Source organism: Ipomoea nil, unplaced genomic scaffold (genome assembly GCF_001879475.1).
Source record: "Ipomoea nil cultivar Tokyo-kokei standard unplaced genomic scaffold, Asagao_1.1 scaffold1619, whole genome shotgun sequence".
Lineage (NCBI taxonomy): Eukaryota > Viridiplantae > Streptophyta > Magnoliopsida > Solanales > Convolvulaceae > Ipomoea > Ipomoea nil.
In genome coordinates, this window is record NW_017618047.1 from 322304 (window position 1) to 343599 (window position 21296).

At 36.3% G+C, this 21296-nt stretch overlaps 3 protein-coding genes across 5 annotated transcripts; 2 read left to right on the forward strand and 1 right to left on the reverse strand.

The window, feature by feature from the left end:
- Positions 1-5768: 5768 nt before the first annotated feature.
- On the reverse strand, positions 5769-13113 carry LOC109191327 (mitochondrial Rho GTPase 1-like). Of its 3 annotated transcripts, XM_019341938.1 has the most exons (15): positions 12786-13111; positions 12548-12680; positions 11609-11758; positions 11339-11515; positions 10970-11221; positions 10326-10394; positions 10031-10086; positions 9641-9722; positions 8877-9088; positions 8666-8735; positions 8435-8547; positions 6841-6991; positions 6511-6697; positions 6345-6418; positions 5769-5794 (listed from the first exon to the last, which is right to left on the reverse strand). In XM_019341938.1, exons 1-14 carry the CDS (start codon positions 12989-12991, stop codon positions 6345-6347), a joined length of 1932 nt encoding a protein of 643 aa, XP_019197483.1. In that variant the 5' UTR covers positions 12992-13111; the 3' UTR covers positions 5769-5794. The 3 variants fall into 3 exon arrangements, with proteins under 3 accessions (XP_019197483.1, XP_019197484.1, XP_019197482.1); XM_019341939.1 differs by lacking the exon at positions 5769-5794 and having other exon boundaries at positions 6066-6403; positions 12786-13113; XM_019341937.1 differs by lacking the exon at positions 5769-5794 and having other exon boundaries at positions 6066-6418.
- A 2173-nt stretch (positions 13114-15286) lies between these two features.
- LOC109191328 (pentatricopeptide repeat-containing protein At4g02820, mitochondrial) lies at positions 15287-18166 on the forward strand. The gene is made up of 3 exons (XM_019341941.1): positions 15287-15671; positions 16206-17582; positions 17858-18166. Exons 1-2 carry the CDS (start codon positions 15363-15365, stop codon positions 17460-17462), a joined length of 1566 nt encoding a protein of 521 aa, XP_019197486.1. The 5' UTR covers positions 15287-15362; the 3' UTR covers positions 17463-17582; positions 17858-18166.
- LOC109191329 lies at positions 17675-20599 on the forward strand. Its single transcript, XM_019341942.1, has 6 exons — positions 17675-17925; positions 19255-19423; positions 19543-19593; positions 19722-19902; positions 20213-20308; positions 20405-20599. Exons 1-6 carry the CDS (start codon positions 17873-17875, stop codon positions 20506-20508), a joined length of 654 nt encoding a protein of 217 aa, XP_019197487.1. The 5' UTR covers positions 17675-17872; the 3' UTR covers positions 20509-20599.
- Positions 20600-21296: the final 697 nt, after the last annotated feature.

Below are 21296 nucleotides of genomic sequence, written 5' to 3' on the forward strand. Positions count from 1 at the left end.
CAATTTCGAACTGATTCACTTTAAGTTTCAAACTGATACACCATAAATTTCGACTTGATGCACCATACATTTTCAACTGATGCATCTTAAGTTTCGAACTTATGCACCTTAAGTTTCCCACTGATGCACTTTAAATGTCCAACTGATGCACCTTAAGTATCGAACTGATGCACTTAAGTTTCGAACATATGCACTTTAAGTTTTGAGCTGAAGCACCTTAAGTTTCGTAAGTATGCACCTTAAGTTTCGAACTGATGCACCTTAAGTATTGAACTTATGCACCTTAAGTTTTGAACTTATGCACTAAGTTCTAAGTTATGCATTAAATTATCATAATGTCACCAAAAAGAAACAAAGACTACATGATTGAAATATGAAAAAGGCACACCAACAATATACTAATTGTTCATAATTCGAATTGGAACCCTATACTAATTGTTCATAATTCTAACATATTTATTTTGGTCTTTTTGAGTGATGGGGAAACCCACAATTTAGTGTGCGTTATTTAAGAATATATACATGCATGGTCAATCAAGCACTAGAAAGATCTTGTGTGACAAATTTAACTGAAGATGTATTAATAAAAATCAAATTTATAACTTTTTAGTACAAAAATTATGATTCACTCATATAATTATCACATCTTTTGAGAATTTATTTTGGTCTTGACTCTCATCCCGATCGTTTGGCCGACACCGAACCGTACCATATGAAAAACAAAATGCAGATTCAACGGGATACGAAAGGGACCCACCCTCCGTCCCTCCCCTAAAAGCATTTTGGATTTTGGAAATCTAGTGTGTGCATTTTGGAATCATGAGATTCTACCTTGTCCTCCTTTCCTTCTACAATTATGAGTCAATTTTTTGGTCTTTTCTAGTATCATATAATGAATTGAATCACAATTTGGGGTGTGATGGAGTGAAAGAGACTCATTCATTATTAATCAATGATCAATGATTTGATTCTTGGTTTTGGATATGAAACAACCTTAAATCTCTAGGCTAGCTGTCTCATCTAAAAATGTGCAATACCTACAATTCAGCGAGAGAATTAGTCATTGTGTTTGATGGGGGAACCCTGGTACACCAAAAAAAAAAAAAAAAAAAAAATGAATTCAACCATGAATATACTACAAAAACTTCTATAATCTATCAATTTAGGATAGTTGGTAATTAAGTCGACGGCTAATGTAATATAAGGTCGAATGATCAATTGTTGTAAGGTGTGTCAAGTTAAAGAGTTTTGAGTTAGATATTCTTAGAGTAAAAGTCAAACTTTGCGAACACGATTCATCCTAGCAAAAATTTGGGTCTAATCTCCCTTAGCATGTGATAGTGTAAAATACGGGCTTATTATTGGCGTAAACGTACAGTACAATTAAGATACAGCGATGTGTCAATCCTGTTGACCGCCTTTTTCCTTGCCTGCTTGTAAGTCTAACTAAGAAAGCCCAGTCAACGCGACAGTGGGTCAAAGGTTCCCAGACTTCGTAGCTGTCGTCTAGGTAAACAGCAAAAAGACCCCCCCGATAGCAATAAATGCGGTATATATAGCTGACCAAGGGAACAGCTTCCGACCTACCAGCATGCCTGCCGCGTGGCATCCAGGGACGAATGTGCCCTACTATTCTCAGCCGCGTGGCCATAGATTCCTGACTGCTTGCATGCTGGTCAGGACATCACGACATGCATGAACAGCCCGACCTGTATAAATCGAGGGAGAAGAAAATAACAAGCGCTTTAGGAGTGCCCCTCGTGCAAGCTCGGTATACAAAGATGGTCGGGAAGATCATTCATCTGCCTCGAAGTTGGTCAGTACAAGTTGAATCAGGTACATACGTTTAGAACCGGTTAACGCACGAGCCCGATATTCGGAGAATAATTCCTATCAGCATGAGTCCAATTTTATAAACATAACTTGTCCTAATTGGATCTCCAAGTAGGAGCCAAATTCTGTGGGCACCAGATGCTGTATACAAAAATAAATAAATAAAAACCTCCCTACTCGTAGCCTCGTAGGTAGGGTGAATGAAGAATGGTTTTTACGGGGAAGTTAATTGCTTGGAATCTTGGAACATGATCATTAAACTTGACGAAACCTTAACTAGCGAGCCATGTCTCTTACCGGCCAACAAAATCGGTTACTTGATTGAGGAGGAAGTAAGATGTTAAAAAGTCTATCTTTTGTATGGAAAAAAATTTCGTAGTCACTACTAAAGAAATTTTTGTTTGTGTAATGACCTAATAAGATACACTAGGAAGACCAATATATGTGACGAACTCAATTAAAACAATATTAATAAAAATTATAATTATGATTTTTGTTTTAAAAATTATGTTTTACCTACTTGATTATCTTTTTAAGACATTTAAAAAGCCTATACACCCGCCATAATGTTTGGTCGTAAATGGTGATCTTCACTTCCTACCTTTTTCATCATTGTTCACAGGAAAGTTACATTACACCATACTAATTAATCACCTGAAAATCAGCATCACCTTGAAATTTGAAATAAGTAATAATTTTTCTCGGATCACGAGGTGCCCTAAGCAAACCCTAACTATAAGAGGCATTTTTAAGTCGGCCAATTATGCTATGGAAACGTGCCTACCTTGCAAGGTGGGCACGGTCTACAATAGCGTCGTTTTTGCCGTTAATGGTGTTTCTCTCTTCGCAATCGCACAGTTTAGAAATTATAAATCTATTGTATTTACATTATGAATCTACAGTATAGAAATTATGAATCTACAGAATTAGGTTTGTGAACATGTGATAGAGTTATATGTTCATAATTTTATAAATATATGTTCACAATTATAGAGTTATATTCCCAATTGTTGAACTCTGGATTCACAAATCATGGAACTATATGTTCATAATTTGATAACTATACAGTTTAGAAATTATGAATTTACAGTACAGAAATTATGAATCTACAGTACAGATATTATGAATCTGCATTATTGAAATTATGAATCTACTGTATAGATTTTATAAATCTACAGCATAGAATTTATGAATCTATAGTATAGAAATTATGAATCTACAGTATAGAAATTATGGAAGATAACGGTGCGTGCCACTAACAGCACCGTTACTCAACCACATGAAAACGGCGTCGTTTGGAACCACGCTCATCTTGCAAGGTGGGCACCGTTCCACAGCTTAACGATTGCTTTAAATTCGTATCATACTCAGACTAATCCTCGTTCGCATCGGACTGGTCCAATCAAGGGCAAAGTGCTAATATTATTTGACCAATCAAAATGCGTGAATGTAAGATTGTTGAATGTGCGACACGCGGCAGGACTGTTCACTGAAACTCTCATGAGATAGTTGAAGTTAAAACCGCGAGGGGGATTTCGTATCTGGGAATCGATCGAAGACAAAAACCTAACCTCGGTCTATCTACCTGCGCTAGCTAGCTGCTTATAAAAGAGAGAGAAGCTAGGGCATGCAAGACAGTCGTCATATCACGCGAACATATATAGTAAGAAAGAAAGTAAAGGCTGTACGTACGATAAATGCATGTATGTCAGCATGGGAGTAGGGATGAGTTTACGTGTCGAGGATGAAGCGGCTCCGCCGTGACTTGGTGGCTCCACCACACTTATTTGTCAACAGGGGAAATCGCCAGTTTTCACAATGCCATTGGCTTCGGCTTCTGGGAATGGAATGCCTGAGATGATGCGACGGATTGGAGAAGCCTGATATGATGTAGTCGCTGCTTGTACTCGACCAAGTGCCTCTTAATTGTCTCCACGATAAATGGAATAATCACTTTAATTAATTTCTACCATACATAATAATTGATGGATTTAATTAGTCACACCGAATTATTAAATCCGATAATAATAGAAGGAAAAGACAAAGAATATATGTTGCTAAGACAATTCTTGTATTGATAGTAGTTTGTAGGAGAATTATAAGGGTTGTAGTAATAGAATCGATTAATTGTAGATAAGAGATGTCCTAACAAGACAACGATTGATGCTTTATATTAAAGTCCCCTCCAACCACTCCCATGAGAAAAGGGCGGGCAGTTAGATTAGGGTAAATGAGTCGAGCCACTCGCGAGCGGCTCGATCAAAGCTAGGCTCGAGCTTGGTCAAAATCGAGCTCGAGCCGAACTTGAGCAGCTCGTTTGATAATCGAGCTCGAGCCGAGCATAGATATTCCAGGCTCGTGGCTCATCGAGCCGCTCGCGAGCCGTATAATATATAATATTTATAATATATAATATAACATAATATAATTATAATTATAATTATAATATTATAATATATAAAAATAACAATTAAAAAGTTCAAGATCAAGCTCGAACTCGAGCAGCTCGAAAATTGCCGAGCTCAAGCTCGAGCCGAGTTTCCATTAACGAGCTCGAGCTCGAGCCTACCCACGCTTGAACTCGGCTCGACTTGTTTACATCCCTAGGTTGGATCTCCTTTGATCGAACCCAGGCATGCGGTCCTCTCGGCCAGGACGAGGTCACCTTGGGCCTAAGCTGCCTCCAGCCGAGGTCTGAGGTCGACTAACCGAGGTCGCCTCCAGTCATGGTCTGAGGTCGACTAACCGAGGTCGCCTCCAGTCGTGGTTTGAGGTCGACTAGCAAAGGTCGCCTCCAGCCGAGGTCGCCTCCAGCTTCCTCACCTCTTCAGGTTGATATGTTCCGAGCCCGTTTCTAATAATAATAATAATAATAATAATAATAATAATAATAATAATAATAATAATAATTTTATTATTATTATTATTATTATTATTATTATTATTATTATTATTATTATTATGCCACAAAAAGGATTGACCCAGTGGAAGAATCATGATCATGATTCTAATTATATTTAAAGATCACGAATCATTTTGGCGTAGCCCATTGTATGGAGTTTTCATATCTTTTATGTGTGATTTGTAAAATCATTTTGGCGTAGCCCGTTGTATGGAGTTTTCATATCTTTTATGTGTGATTTGTAAGTTATTATACATGAACAATGTAACTCTCAGGTGATAACGACCGGTTTCTCAAAATCAAATTGTCAACCCATGCTACTTGAAAGGTGTGTAAACATGTTAAACTTCATTATAATATTTCAAAGAAAAATGTTATTTTCTCCCTATTTTTGCCTCATAATAGTTTACAATGTTGCTCTTTACCTGCATTGGCAACCTATGGTTAACTTTACTAGGTAGACAAATTTCCCCAATTCCACACACCACTGGTTAAGTTAGAAGAGACTCGGGTTATTTCATCTACACTTTTATGAATTGAACGCTAATTCATTTACATCCTGAATATGCATCATTTCTTTTAGACTCAAATTGGGTCAAACACTAATTGAGAAAGTCCTCTCCCAACAGGATGGCCTTTTTAATTTGTTACTCCGTATATATTGGTTGCATGTCTTTATTGACGACATTGATCCTCAAGAATCCTTCCCTTTCACATCGGCATTTTGTGTAAAGCGCTTTTGTCCGAGTAAAAGTTTCCATGGTCCATTTCCTGTGTCATTTTCTGACTACTGAAATATCCAAGAAACTTCCTCTTCCTTGCATTGTAACAAATTACTACTGACTCTATTACAATGCAGTATCTGTTCATAACTATTTTCTCAACTTACTGAAGCACAAAAAGTCAATACCGCCTCAAACCCACAATCTCCCATATAGGAGAGCAACTTGGTGCTACTAAATCACAAGGTCATTGGCTCGTCGTTTTTCTTTTTAATTTACAAGAAAACTCAGAACTGCTATCCAAAAATGCACTCTTAATGAAACTCACTTTGTAACTCTAACCAACAAAGAATCTTAAGAAGGTAAATCAGTCTAAGTTTCCTATAGCTGACCAACTCAAATCAAGGACAATAGACAGCTCACGAGTGGAATCGAACTTGAAACCTTGTAGTTACTAAGCGAATTGTTGTCTTTTTATTTGGCTTATTATTTGTGTTACAAAATTCTCTTATACAAAGCAATGGGAAGAAATGAACAAAATTAGTACAGATACAAAAACGTATAGGAATGTACAATTTTATACCACCATGTAACAGCAATTTAATTACTTTACTGTAGAAAATAGAGTGTTTTCTACAGGAAGTGGAGATTATTACAACAAAAATGGGGCTCAAAGTGTAACTCTGTGTGCTTGAATCCCACCATACCATCAGATTTACCCAAAAAAATAAAATAATACAGGTGGAAATACATGCTATGAATCAAATTTCAAGCAAAATTCAAAGTTTAACCTTGTCCAAGACAAAATTGGTATATACAGAGAAGGTGTAGAAGACTATCAATTGCAGAGCAACCATTGTTATTGACCATTTGATAAAGGATGTTACCTAACCGGAGGTGTTCTTTCTTGCAATGTAAGAGCGATATGCGGCCATTCCAACTACACCTATAGCAGCCGCAACTGATATTTGAATTGAGAGTCAGGGATTTGAATGAAAAAATGAAAAGCGAGCGATCCTAATGAGCATTCTGTTGAAAACTAATTCGAGATACCTGAGGCGACCATCAGAGAGCGATTGATAAGCTGGCGATACCGCTTCTGGTTGCGACCAACTTCAGTTTCGGGGACGCTCAAATGAGGGTGTTCGGCGGCATTCACAATTCGACTGAACACACTGTTCAGATCCCTCTCCTTCACACTAATGTGAATAGGTGAATCAATCCCAAAATACTGGAATATCTGTAGCAATTCAAGAAAGAAAAACTCACATCTTGATTAGGAAGCAATTCTTTTTGACATCTTTACACAGAATATTAACGGTCAATGCGGTACAGGGATGATACAGAATAAATTAAAGTGGAACCAAGAACAAAAGATGATACCTTTGTAGAATCTTTTATTGCCATTGGATATGTATCTAAATCATCCTTTGCAGCAATAAACAGACAAGGCACACTTAAACCAGTAACTTCCCCTTGCCTTGCTACGTCCATTAGCAATTCTGAAGTTCTTTTTAGAGAATATTCATCTGAGCTGAAGAGAAATGAATAATGTGAAAAATGCTAGGCATATCAGGCTAAGAACAAGGAAAGATTAGCAGAAAGTGCTAAAGCTGTATATTAAAGTGGAAGGCCCAACTAAAATAGTGTTGGTTGCAGATGTGGGGTCTGGAGAAGCAAGATGGAAAATCGAGCTTCAAAGAACCAAAAGTAGCTGCAATGGAGTTGAAGTCATGAACATGATGAAATGATCCAATAAGTTTGGTTACACAATCCAGTAGGAAATCAGACATCACAAAGTTAGATGCGTTTTACCATTTGTACATATATTTGGTCTAGCATCGAGTAGTATGTTTTAATTTACTGAAAATGAGACATTGCCCTGTTTGGCAAAATAGTTAGCTCATCAGCCAATTTTGGCTTATTTGATCACTATTAGCTATTTGACTTGGTTAAAATATCAATATAAGTGTTTGGTTAATCAGCTTTTTTTTTAACTCCAGAATCTTAAAATTAAAAAAGATACTCAAAACAATTTTTTCAATTAGCTTTTTGATAAAAAAAATTATACCAAACAGCTATCAGTTAACAGCTAATTTACCAAACACTTTCTAAAATCAGCTAATTTTATCAACTAGTTATACCCTCTAACCCAAACAGCTAACAGCTATCAGTTAACAGCTAATTTACCAAACACTTTCTAAAATCAGCTAATTTTATCAACTAGTTATACCCTCTAACCCAAACAGCTATCAGCTAACAGCCATTTACCAAACAGGGTCATAGTAGATTGAAACTTTCAACTGCTTTCACAAAAAATGATATATCGTCAAATTTCATCCAAGTGCAAACTGACGTGAATCTGCCCACATATGATTAGTTATGATAAAAATAACTTTTGAGTTAATACCCAAAATCGTCCTCGACTATAGTGGTTTTTCTCAATTTCGTCCTAAACGACTTTGGTGACCTAATATCGTCCCAGACTTTTGTGTTTCGCTCAATTTAGTCCCAGACTTTTGTGTTTTTCTCAATTTAGTCCCTCATTTGTTATTCTGTCCATTTGGTGTTAAATAAATAGACAATTCAGTAATTTTAATATTGGCATCTCTTTACTCATAGACATGTGAACTGCGAAATCCTTTTTTTTTTACGAATTACCACCAGAATTACTCCTAAAACTGCGAATATAAAATTTGATTTGCAGGTCCGGGAGTAATTCTGGGTGTAATTCGTACAAGAAAGAGGATTTTCGCACTTCACAAGTTGAAAGTAAAGAGAGATCAATATTGACATTACTGAATTGTCCCTTTATTTAACACCAATTTGACGGAATAACAAATGGAGGACTAAATTGAGCGAAACACAAAAGTCTGGGACGATATTAGGTCACCAAAGTCGTTTAGGACGAAATTGAGAAAAATCACTATAGTCGAGGATGATTTTGGGTATTAACTCAATAACTTTTTATACCAACCTGTCATATACAAACACTGCTATGTCACAACTTGCCAAAGACTCCTTAGTAGATAATAATTTTTTGATTCCATCTTCTGGAATCTCCCGAAGGACAAGCGTTTTCTTAATACCCTGCAAAAAGGGTAAATCATTCATCATAGCAATGTTATTTAAATTTCAATGAACTAGATAATGTGGTGTTTCACAGATGCAGTGCATAATCAAATTATGTTACACTTGGAGAACTTACCCCAGGACAGTCAACAGCGTTGACAACATACCGCTCTTCACTCGTAGGTACATAATCATCAGTGAAGGGCCTGTACTTGATCACATCAACAAAATTTAAAACATAAATTTGATATTAATGATATGGCTTCTGGATAATCAGTAGGTTTGAGAGAGAATGACAAGAACATCCAAAGAAAGGAATTTATTTAGTTATAGGTCCATTTCTGCACCTTCCCAAAAATGACTTCAGTAAAGAAGACTTTCCAGCATATTTAGGTCCAAACACAAAGCATTGATAAACATTTCTATCTGACTGCTGTTTTTTACGGTCTACTGATCTGCGCCTAGTAACACAGAGTGCAGATGCTGAATCACAGTTATACCCGATATATGTTAAGTTCGCCAAACTTTGTGATGGCTCCAGTAATGTCATAAGAGCCCACTGCAATAAATGTAAGCGAGATAAGATTCCTGAATATTAGCAGGAAAATGCTCAAATAAAATAAAGATAAAGCCAAAAATAAAACACCATATATAAACTAGCACAGATTTTACAGTTACTACACAATTAATTGTTGCAAATATTGACATGTAGAGCAGGAAGATTTTAATGCTTGTCCAATTTGTCAGTTCTTCAAAACACTTGGTAAATAGCAAAGATGAAAAAGAAAGCCAATTAAAAATCTCAATGGTCTGGTCTATATCCAAAAAAAAAAAAAAAAAAAAAAAAAAAAAAAAAAAAAAAAAAAAATGTTGCATCAGTGAAAGTGTGAAGCTAAAAAAAAAAAAAAAAAAAAAAAAAAACTAAACCAAAGTTACTGAACTTGACAAAAAGAATTAATGATGAATAGACAGAAGAGACCCAGATCCAACATGAATGAAATAAAATAAAATGGTTGATAAGCCTTAGCATATTATTACAGTATCACACAGAGAGGAAAGGGCTTTGCACAGCATCGAAAGGGAAGAAGAGATGGGTTTCAGTCATCCAAACCTCAGACAAGAATGCAGAAAGTGATAAACCCCCTAATGGAGTTCTTTCAACTGCCTCCTTGTAGGGAGTTTCTTCCCAGGGACTGAAATATTAAACATTAAAGCCATATCAGAAAGGTGTTAGAAGAAAAGGATGGGAAAGACTGAACTGGTGTTTATTTGCAATACCCACACACAGATTATCAATTTTAATCACTATCTTCTTCACAAGGTATAGCTATGAAGTCATGTAATATTATTCACAAAGATGACTAATCAAGCTATTTCATTACAAGCTTTGTAGCACTTTTGCCAGGAAATGGAAATAAAAGTTGAGGGGGTATCCATGTACACCATTATCAAAGAGGTGAATAGCAAAATTGTAATCATGCCACAAGTGAAGGATTCCTACCTTTCTGGTGCAGTAGAAAATAGATCGTCAAGCTCAGAATTTCGAAGAACTCCATCCTGTCAAGCATAGAGATACGCAAATTTAGGAATATAGCAAAAGTCATAACTAGGATTTGAAGGAAACATTTATGATGACAAACATATTATGTTTAGGAGATTTAAAAAAAAAAAAAAAAAGGTTTAACATAAAATGAAACAAATTTAAAACCCACAAATCATATCACTGGAATAAAAGCAATCCCCTTCCACTGAATAGTAAAATGGAAATATAACAAAGAAAAAGACAGAATCCATACTTTATCATCATCAAATGTACTAAAGATCCCCTTCAAGAACTCAACAGCTTCACTAGTCAATTCCATGCTCTGCAAGAAGGCAAGAACACAATCAGAAAGAACTGAACAAATGTGAAAAATACATCAATAAACGTCAAAATGTGTTTGTGCATGAATAATGCAAAGTTGTCCACAGAATTGAATTGTAAAAATATGATGAAGATTATCAAATTGAGAGCTGCAGATGTATAGAAAACACTGGTGTCCATAAATGAACACATTTCATACCCAAATGATTTGACTTCAAGGAGTCAAGGTCACATATGTCCCTCACTGGTCAAGATGAATTAGCAGTTCAACTTACAAAGCAATTAATTAATGAATGTTTTTGTAAACTCAGTCAAGATAATATGTGCAAATAATGGCTAAATGAATAATAACCATATCTCTCCAAGTTTACTCTTGGAACCTTCAAAAAAATTAATTCATATTTATGGCTATTTATCTCTCTTCAACCCAATTAAACAAGGGCACCCGCTTCCCCCAACTAAACACACAAATTTGATGTGGAAAAAAAAAAGATATAAAGAATTAAGTTAGACCAAGCAAACACGTCTTTTGATAGCATACAAGAAATAAACTAACTGGTTGAGTAAAAGACTTACCTGATCTAGAGCCTTTTTGAATGGAATAGACAAATAATCATCCCTCAGTTTAATTTCATCATTATACCCAAATTTCCTTAAGACAGTCCAGGTTGTCTCAAGTCGACCTTTTTCTATAAAAAGAGCATGAAGGAAAAGAAACCCAGTCAAAGTAAGCCCAAGGTCATTGACACCTGCTGGTAGCTTCTCCTGTACTACCCGTTTAACTCCTACTATTTCAGCTGGCTGAAGCGCTGCATTGAAACATTTGACCTGTCCACGAAGATGGTTCAAAATAAGAGAGAGCACAGTGCCAGAGAACTATAACACTTCATAAGAAAAATTATACCATACTTTAGCAAATTAAACGACACTAGAGCAAAGAATGACCTGAAAGTCATTAAGCTCTTCATCATTGAGAGCACCATCCTCATCATGATCACAAAGGCTAAATATCCTTTTTAAAGCCCTCACACAACGAGGTTTAAGAGCCTGGATTTCATGATCAAAGAGTGGAGCTGTTGGATGAAGTACTGCCTTTTGTGCATAATAGAATACTTCAGGTACCTATGAAGAATAATGGAAACATAACTCACAGTCAAATACTAAACAAGCATGCAAGATGAAACACAAAGCAATACAACCTTCCTGGTGACAGACCTGAACCAAATTAGCTGCAGAGCATTCTATGCAAGTCTCAATCTCCCGAAACTGCTGCATGATAGGAGCCATCGCCTGCTCTAGATTCATATGATGCTCCTCATCTCGCTTATCTAGCTTGCATCCAACAACAACGACTGGTGCCTTGATCTATCCATTGTTAATAAAATTGCAGTCAAATCAGTACATCTAGAGAATTTTTGTTCAATAATTAGCATTAAATATTAGGAAAAAAAAACACACAAACCACATTGCCAATACTAAAAGAAGGCTGGGAATTTCCTTCAAAGCCAACTGAAAGTTAGTAATGGAGTGTTTCATTAATTCATTCCAATGGTATTTGATTTCTAATCCGGAGTCATTAAGGGGACGTTTGGTTCATGTTATATAGGATAACCAAGGTTATATTTGCTTGGTAATATAAGATTCTCGTGTTTGGTTCAGGTTATGTAACTTTCCTAGAGAATGTCAGATAACCTCCGCATTAAGTTGTTTTTAGCTATTGGAAGGGAATTGAATTACCCTCCAATTTCTTAGGTAATCTCACATTCCCTTGTCTTATTACTAATGTTGGGCTTTGTATTTTTTTAATCAATTTATCTCATTATTGTTGTCTTATTTACATATCTTAGTTTTAAATCAAACACAGCAATCTAACATTCCCTAAAATCTAACATCGCGTGAACCAAACACCCCCTAAAAGGGACCAAACAAACATCTCTAGAACTTCAATTCCAATTACTTGCCTCTAAACTGAGCAGATTGAATCATAGGAAATGAGTGAAAATAGAACAGGAAAATGTTATTTGAATGTTAGTTTTATTGAAGTAAAAGATGCATCGAACATAAAAATAGTTTTTTTTGTGAAGCATAAACAATAGTATTATTCCGTGAACAAAGAAGATGCATCAAATTGATAAATAAATAAATAAATAAAACCTCCAGCCGACGAAATTCGTGAAGCCAGAAAGTGCTTAAGCGATTCAGAGTGGCAGGTTGATCGCAGGCATAGGTCAACACTACTGAATCCGCCCGCTTCAATTCTTCGGCGAGCTTACCTCTGCTCTCCAAACTAGATCGCACGTGACATTGAATATTATAATTATAATTAATTAATTATAATCAGAAAGGCAAACTAAGCAGAAGCAGTATCCGAACGAAACGACTTTGAACGAACCTGGATGATGTATCAATGATTGTGACGGGAACGTTCTCCGGATAGAGATCCGCGGGGAGGCGAGTGGGAGGAAGCACCGGCGGGAGATCTTCAGGGAATGACTCAGAAGCGGCGGCGGCGATGAGGCTGGACTTGCCGGTTGCGCGGTCTCCGACGACCACCACTCGGACGTTGGTGCGGCCGCCGGAAGTTGAAGTGCCTGGCATTGGATCGGAGTGGGCGTGGGGAGACACGGAAATGGATTCGCTGCAATCCTAGGAGTGTAGAGTGATGAAACGAGCTTGGTAGTGCGTATTTTTCTTTTCTTTTCCCTTTTTTTTTAAGGTTTCCTTTTCTCCAATGCAATTATGACGTAATGGGCAGTTTTTAGAGTATCCATCATTTTTAGGGGATTTTCAGTGACATCATTATTTCATATTTATCTATGTATTTAGTTTCCTATGCAAATATCATTCAATTCAATATTTTTGAACATGTACTAAAAAGAATATTTTTTAACATGGCCCTTGTTTAGCAAAGTTTATTTATAAATGTATAGCTTTTTTGAAGTTATTAATTACTAATAAATTATAAGTTATGTTTGGTAATGTTTATAAAATAAGTTAGTAGCTTAAAATAAGAGTTTATTTTGAAAAAGTATTTTAGATATGAACATATGAAGTATATTCTCGTACTAAAAGATTACATGTTTGATTATTGTTAATATTTTTTTTCTTAATATAATTTACATAACGTATGTAGAAGTATGCAAACTATTACACAAGAGTGGATCCATGTGATTTTAAACTCATAAGTTTCATGTATAACCTACAAAGGCGAAAATGCAGTGACCATTGAGTGCTACCCCAACAAGCTCGTGAGGTAAGTTACAAGTTTGATTATTAGCGTGTGCGGTTTATTCTTATTCGTTCGAGTTGTCAATTATGAGTAATTTATGTTGGTTTAACACTTTACGATATTTTATCGGGTATGATTACAAGACAAGGTTTACTTAATGTGCAACTTTTGATAATAGATACGAATTTCTGTTTGTCATTTAAATAAAGAGCGACAATTTACATAATGTACCTACCGTCCAAGATACAGTGAAGGTATTTGTTGATGCTGCAGTATTCTCCGATTTGAACCAAGCTTTTTATGGCATATTAGTCATGGATGGTAACGATGTTTTTATAGCAGCGAAGAGTGGTCCGCTTCGATGCCTAAACGATCCCCATCTGACTGAGGCGCTTGCTGTGAAGGAAGCCCTTTCTTGGTCAAGAGAGAAAGGTCTCACAAGAATTCAGGTTTTTACTGATTGTCAAGTTGTTTGCGGGTTTATTAATGGCGCTTTCCCAGATCTTTCATACGCAGGATGTGTAATCCGTGACTGTCGTGATCTTCGTCGACACTTTGAAGTGGTGTCTTTTAGTTACATTACTCGGTCAGTGAATAAGTTAGCCCACGCTCTTGCGAGGGATGCTCGTTCTCATACTGGCGTTTCTAGTTGGTCTATTTCTATTCCCTGTTGTATTGCACACTTAATTTAATACAAACTTTTTCTTTAGTTTTCAAAAAAAAAAAAAAAAAAAAAAAGAGCGACAATTTAGTAAATATTATAAATTTTGAATGCGGTGATATTACAATCCATTTAATTTGAATGTACTTTTACAAATCATGAGTGCATTGCTACAAATTAGCAAATGAAACGTAAGTGCTACTATATTTGTTTCTTTTTTTTTTTTTTTCTTATTTTGCATGTAGGAGTTTACTTTTTTCGCCTTTGCTTATACATTAAACTTATGAATTTAAAATTACATAGATTGACTCTTGTTTAATAATTTATTTACATACTCGGTAAACTATATTAAGATTTTTTTAAAAAATAAATTAACAATAATCAAACACATAATCTTTTAGTACAATCTTATGTCATGGAACCCTGGTGAACAAGGTCCCAACGGTGTTAGTGCACCGTTATCTTCTTCTTCTTATATATATATATATATTTTTTTTTTTTTTAATTTTCTTAATTAATCGCGTGACTTTTCTTCTTCATTTTCACATTTCGCGGTTTCACTTTAATTTGAGGTGAGCAATGATTTCGAACATTCATAAATTATGAATCCATGCCTGCACATTCACTTTGGAACTATGCCTACACATTCCCGTCCGAAACCATGGTTGCTCCTCTGTAGCGCAAGCTTCTTCAACATTCATAAATTATGAATTTTCTGTTATGAGATTATGAATTTTCTGTTATGAGATTATGAATTTACAGTACATTCATAATCTCATAACAGAAAATTCATAATCTGACCAAACGCGCGCCGTTAACACTACATCCGCGAGTGTTTTTTTTTTTTTTTTTTTTTTTTTTTTTTTACGTAAAAACAGCGCCGTTTGGACCCGTGTTCACCACGTTTCCGGGGCATAATTTGCGGCATTGAAGATATAGATACTTTGAAGATCTTCAACGGAGGCCCATGATCTTTGAATCATTATTTTGAATCCTGGGTAACAGTCCAGGAACATTTCAGTGTTCATATTCCAAGCCCAAATGTGCTGCCCTTCTCAGAAACAGGGCAGTGGAAAAAGATGAAAATGCTTCTACGTTTGGCTCGGACATCCGTCGCCGCCGTGCGCCACTTCTCGGCGGAAGCAACGGCGGTGGAGGCAGCGACGAAGCCCACGGCTGCAGGAGGCGGCAGCGGAAGTCACACGGCCACGAGTAAGGGCGGCAGGGACACTCTGGGGAGGAGGCTTCTAAGTCTCGTGTACGCTAAGCGTAGCGCAGTCATCACTATACGGAAGTGGAAGGAGGAGGGCCACGCCGTCCGGAAATACGAGCTCAACCGCGTAGTAAGGGAGCTCCGGAAGCTCCGGCGATACAAACACGCCCTCGAGGTATTGCTTCAGTAACCCAAACATAAATTCAAAAAAAAGTTAATATTTAAAAAAAATTTCTTTCAATTTGGATCGCTACTCTCTTTGTTAATTCATCGATATATGCATTTCTGTTGCTCAATACGTTATATAATGCTTTATTTCGGCTGAATGCAAAGGATTTTTTTGGACTCGGTTTGCTGGTGATCTTGAAGTAGATGAAGAATGAAACTGCATTTTATGTGTTTGTTGTTTTGTCTCAAACAAAAAAGCTTTTGCCTTTAAAGCCATCTATTGATTCTTTATGTGTTTTATGTGTTTGTTGTTTTGAAAATTAATCTTTAGCTGGAAACTTCTAAAGATTAATTAGCTGGAAATGCTTTGCTTTAGCTAATGGTGAATATGTATATATGGTATAAAGAAGATATGATGTGAAATCAAAGGATAATTGAGTTTCATTCTTCTTCAAAAACCATCATTTCATTTATTCTAGTGTTTATTTTTTAATTTGTTGTTAGTAGATATACTTACAGATATCGCGAGATTTCTTCACAGGTTTGTGAGTGGATGAGGATACAAGATGATATCCACCTTTTATCGGGGGATTATGCTGTGCATTTGGATTTGATTGCAAAAGTTCGAGGAATGAATAGCGCTGAGAAATTTTTCGAGGATATTCCCGATAAAATGAAGGACCATGCTACGTGTAGTGCCCTTCTCCACTGCTATGTCCAGGAGCAAGACTGTGTTAAAGCCGAGGCTCTGATGGAAAAAATGTCCGAATGTGATTTTGTGAAGCATCCACTTCCTTACAACCACATGCTCTCTCTATACATATCAACTGGGCAATTAGAGAAGATTCCGGCTATGATTCAAGAATTAAAGAAGAATACTTCGCCAGATCTTGTATCATACAATCTTTGGTTGGCTGTATGTGCATCGTTGAATGATGTTGAAACCGCAGAAAAGATCTTCCTTGAGCTAAAGAAGGCGAAAATAGATCCAGACTGGGTAACATTTAGCACATTGACGAGTATCTATATTAGAAGCTCACAGAATGAAAAAGCAGCATCGACTTTAAGAGATATGGAGAAAAGGGTTTTTAAAAGGACTCGAGTTGCTTTTCCCTCTCTCATTAGTTTGTATGCTAGCTTGAAAAACAAAAGCGAGGTTTACCGTGTGTGGAAAAAGACAAAATCTATTTTCCACAAGTTAAATGACTCGGAATACTCCTGCATGATATCTTCCTTACTGAAACTTGACGAATTTGAAGAAGCACTGAAGACATATACTGAATGGGAGTCTGTTTCTGTGACTAAGGACACCCGAATTTCGAATTTAATTCTTGCAGCATATGTTAACAAAAATCAGTTGGGCATGGCAGAGGATTTCAGAGAAAAGATGGCTCAAAAAGGCATACCCACCAGCTATACAACTTGGGAGGTGCTTACGAGTGGTTATATGAAGCATAAAAAGATGAATGAAGCTCTAGATTCATTCAAGAAAGCCGTTGATAGTGTTAAGAAATGGGATCCTGATGTAAAGATGGTCCGGGAGATGTTTAGTATACTCGAAGAGCAAGGAAACGTTGAATTGGCGGAGGATTTGCTTGTTACCCTTCGTTGCGCTGGCCATGTGAACACGGAGATATATAACTTGCTTCTGCGAACCTACATGAAAGCCGGAAAAATGCCACTCATTGTTGCTGAGAGGATGAAGAAAGACAACGTGAGAATGGATACAGAGACCCAAGAGCTCGTTAAATTAACGAGCAAGATGTGTGTAGCTGAAGTTCCTAACCATCTTTCTTAGGAACAACATTTCCGTTCTCGTATCATACAGACTGATTCCTGATCAACAGAGGCTAGACTTTTGTTTACTGCGCACAAGGAGCCTCCCTCATTTTGAGAGGTTGCTCTCACACTGCTGCTGGTGAGACTCGATCATTGGCAATGTTAAAAAAATCGCTAGGCGCCCTCTAGGCGCCTGGGGACCGCCTAGAGCGCCTAGGCGGGCGCCCAGGAGGCCTAGCGCCTAGGTGTGATTTTTGCAACACTGATCACTGGTCTTTTCTAACAAATTTTACCATTGCGACCAGTTAAGCTGTCCATGCAGGCAGCACTCCACAATTTCTTATGAAGTCGATATGAGGTCATAATATGTGATCCCAATCTTCATAAAAAGCATGCTTTGTTTACTCTTTGCAGGCAACCAAAGAACAGATGAATCCAGGTTTTGGTAGGTCATGGTGGTTAAGAAGAATGACATGGAACAGGTTCATATTTGGCACCACTATTGTTCATCTCTTTCTGTTAGCAGTTGACTAGAATTGAAGCCATTAAAATAGAATAAATTTGCTGAGAAAAAGGGCAAAGATTATGTGATTAGTAACTGCAACAACTATGATGGAAGGTGGGGTTTACCAAACCCAACCCAACCTAACCTAACCTATCCACATAATCTCCCACCATGCATTTTTACATGGTTCCTAATGTCACTTTATCTTTTTGGAATTACTCAATTGTCCCCTAACATCAAATATAATTTGCATCAACTCCCTAGGGGATTGGAGCTATCTCTGAATGGGGGCATCGTATAAGATAAAAAAAAAACTTGTAATAGAACAGATATATATGAATGGGATTTAAACCGAGATTTAATTGGATTAATCTTATTATATAGCTTGTAATAGAGCAATTATTTCTTATTTTTTTATTTACAAGAAAACCTGTGGACGCTCTCTAGTGTGCTTTGGTAAAATTTACTTTGTGATCCTAGTCGATAAAGAATCACAAAGAGGTAAACTAACATACGTTTGCACATGTTTGATTGGCTCAAATTAAGAAGGTCAGTAAACAATTACATATCAGTCTTATTATATAAGAGGGTAAACTTGTAGTAGAACTTTCGTTGGATTAATCTTATCGTACAGTATAATGGGGCACGCGATACTTGAGTAGATTACTCTCATCCTATTGGAGGATAAATTTGTAATGAAACAACTATTTTGAAATAGGTCTCGGTTGAATTAATCTTCTTCTCCCAAAAAGTTGAATCTCCAACCTCAATGGCCCCTCACACCCCAGCTCGATAGAGCATTTGGAACACGGTGACTCAATGCCTCACACCCCAGCTCGACAGAGCATTTGGAACACGGTGACTCAATGCCTCACACCCCAGCTCGACAGAGCATTTGGAACACAGTGACTCAATGCCTCAGTAGACATGGCCAAATGCCGGTGTACACAATGGATCTATCCATTTTGAACATAATTCCTACACTGACGCCGCTGAAATTCGAACCTTAATCTTTTTCTTCAAATACTACCTATTAAACTATTGAGATAAGCTCGTGCAGGCTCAATTGAATTAATTTCATTGCACAGGAGGAGGACAAACTTGTAAAGGAGGCAGAGTGGGGAGGATAAACTTGTAAATGGAAACAAAACCAGTCAAATGCAGATCCTAAATTCTTCATTAGATTCAACAAACCAACAACATAAATCAAGTTCGGTCAACTTGCATGATGCTATCACTATTTTATAACACATTCCTTAGCATATATAACCTCTCTCCACCTAAGTATAATTAGTTTCCATTTCAGGTTCAGAGTTGGAACTCACCCAAAACACCAAATCATCTCTCTCTCTCTCTCTCTCTCTAGCAAAACAATGGCAGAAAACGAGGATGTTATCTGCTTTGAAGAAGGCATCTCCTGGCTTCCTTCGCATGTTGTCGACGAAGCTTGTCATCATCACCATTATCAACAAAAGGTCTTCTTCTTTCCTATCTTGAACTTCATTACAGTGTGTTAATGGCTAGCTTTCTTGGTAATCAATTACATATATACCATTTTCTTAATTAATATATTTGGTTTAATTTCTTGTTGCAGGCTCAGTTTGGGTATCCAAAAAGCCGACAACATCGTCCGATGCTCTGTCCGGTAATGAATGTTTTGTGTTTCGGGTCTAATTAAGATCGAATTGTGGGTAGATATTAATTAAGTTGGAGAGGTTAATTAATCAGACATATATGGCTTAACAATCATGGGACTTGTTGTGTTTTCTTCAGAGTTACTCAAGATGTTCCCAGAGAACAAGACATCCACCGAACTGCACGGCGGCGGTGGTGGCCGGAGGACGAGGAATGCAGGCCATCTTCCTAGATTCCGGCAGGTCATGTAGCGGGACCGGCGTTTTCCTTCCTCGTCAAACCGGGACCAATGGCGGCCATTATGCATCAACTAAGCATGGTACAATATTATATATATATGCTACACATTCTTTTTAATATTTACTTTTGGGTTTTGAGGAAATTAAACCTCAGATTATAGGTTCAAACTCCGGTTGTAGAAAATTGATCTAAATACTACCTTGTAAAAGAATCCTTTCTCTGGCACACCAGTCAAGAGAACTGAACTCGTGATATTTTAGTAAGAAATTATTATCTTCTACCCATCTGGTCACCCTTTTCAGAAATAACTTTCAATATTTATTAAACTTATAATATAATGTCATACAATATCGTAACAATTGTCATGTATATGTGTCTATCATGGACAGTTCGTCCTCCTCCTCCAGTTCTCCTCCCTGACCGCGTTGTTCAAGCTCTCAATCTCAATGTGCATGAACTGGGCATGCAAATTAAGCCATGCAGAGGTTTTTTTTTTTTTTTTCCTTTATATCGATCTCTATATCTTTATAGTGTATAATATAATTGGGGAATATACTTATAATTATTATTTTTCTTTGCAGAGAGTGTAAAAAATGTGAAAGGAAATAAGGACTACAACAATAGAAAGAAAGCTAATGAATGTCACTCGCCTGAGATATTTCTTCCCAAGGAGTGGACTTACTAGATATATATATCCCCTTGAACATATTATAAAGAGTAAGTCTTGTGTGTGAGATATGTCTCACATGAAATGTGTAATATTTTTAAGTTGTAATACTTTTTTATATATTAACAAAAAAAATATTATACATTTCATGGTAAAATAGTCTCACGCAAGACTAATTTATATATAAAATGTTGATAAAGTGATGTAACGTAAATAAATTATACTACAGTGTATCTATTATGGTTTAATTTTTATTTTTCATACTTAATTCAAACCATTTTATATTATTGCTCTTGAATGGTTGACAATTTTTACAATATATAATTATTGTGTGGACCACGATAAAAAAACGATATCGTTTCACATAATTTTTTTTTCATGCGATTCACTGCAACATACATTTTTATAACTCATAATGTAAAACATAATGTCATTATTCTAAATCATAAAAACATTATTTTACCCCATAAGTTTCATTATTCTGACATATAATGTACATTATTATAACACATTCACATAAAGTACATTATTCTAACGAGTTAATTCCACCGGAGGTCTCTTGTTTTTGGTGGCAATTTCAAATTTAGTCTCAGACTATCGTTTTGCCATTTTACATCCTAGACTATCGTTTTTTGGACACTTTTAGTCGTTCTCATGATTTTTTCTATTTTTAGTAAGGACATTTTTGTCTATTCATATTTTTCTTTTGTTATTTTTTCGGTTTCAACCAATTTAATTGGTTTAGGACTTTACTAAAAATTGGTTGAAAAATATGGTTACTAAAAATCAGAGGTTACATAATGTAT

What these genes read in the sequence shown, in the direction of transcription:
- LOC109191327 (XM_019341938.1), bottom strand. Translation starts at nt 12,991, where the DNA reads ATGCCAGGCACTTCAACTTCCGGCGGCCGCACCAACGTCCGAGTGGTG. An exon ending in CTGCAGCTAATTTGGTTCAG is followed by an intron (nt 11,516 to 11,608) that starts GTCTGTCACCAG and finishes TATTCTTCATAG; the next exon opens with GTACCTGAAGTATTCTATTA. An exon ending in CTGAAGTCATTTTTGGGAAG is followed by an intron (nt 8,736 to 8,876) that starts GTGCAGAAATGG and finishes GATCAAGTACAG; the next exon opens with GCCCTTCACTGATGATTATG.
- LOC109191328 (XM_019341941.1), top strand. Translation starts at nt 15,363, where the DNA reads ATGAAAATGCTTCTACGTTTGGCTCGGACATCCGTCGCCGCCGTGCGC. An exon ending in GATACAAACACGCCCTCGAG is followed by an intron (nt 15,672 to 16,205) that starts GTATTGCTTCAG and finishes ATTTCTTCACAG; the next exon opens with GTTTGTGAGTGGATGAGGAT.
- LOC109191329 (XM_019341942.1), top strand. Translation starts at nt 17,873, where the DNA reads ATGAATCCAGGTTTTGGTAGGTCATGGTGGTTAAGAAGAATGACATGG. An exon ending in AGAAGAATGACATGGAACAG is followed by an intron (nt 17,926 to 19,254) that starts GTTCATATTTGG and finishes TTTCCATTTCAG; the next exon opens with GTTCAGAGTTGGAACTCACC. An exon ending in GCAAATTAAGCCATGCAGAG is followed by an intron (nt 20,309 to 20,404) that starts GTTTTTTTTTTT and finishes TTTTCTTTGCAG; the next exon opens with AGAGTGTAAAAAATGTGAAA.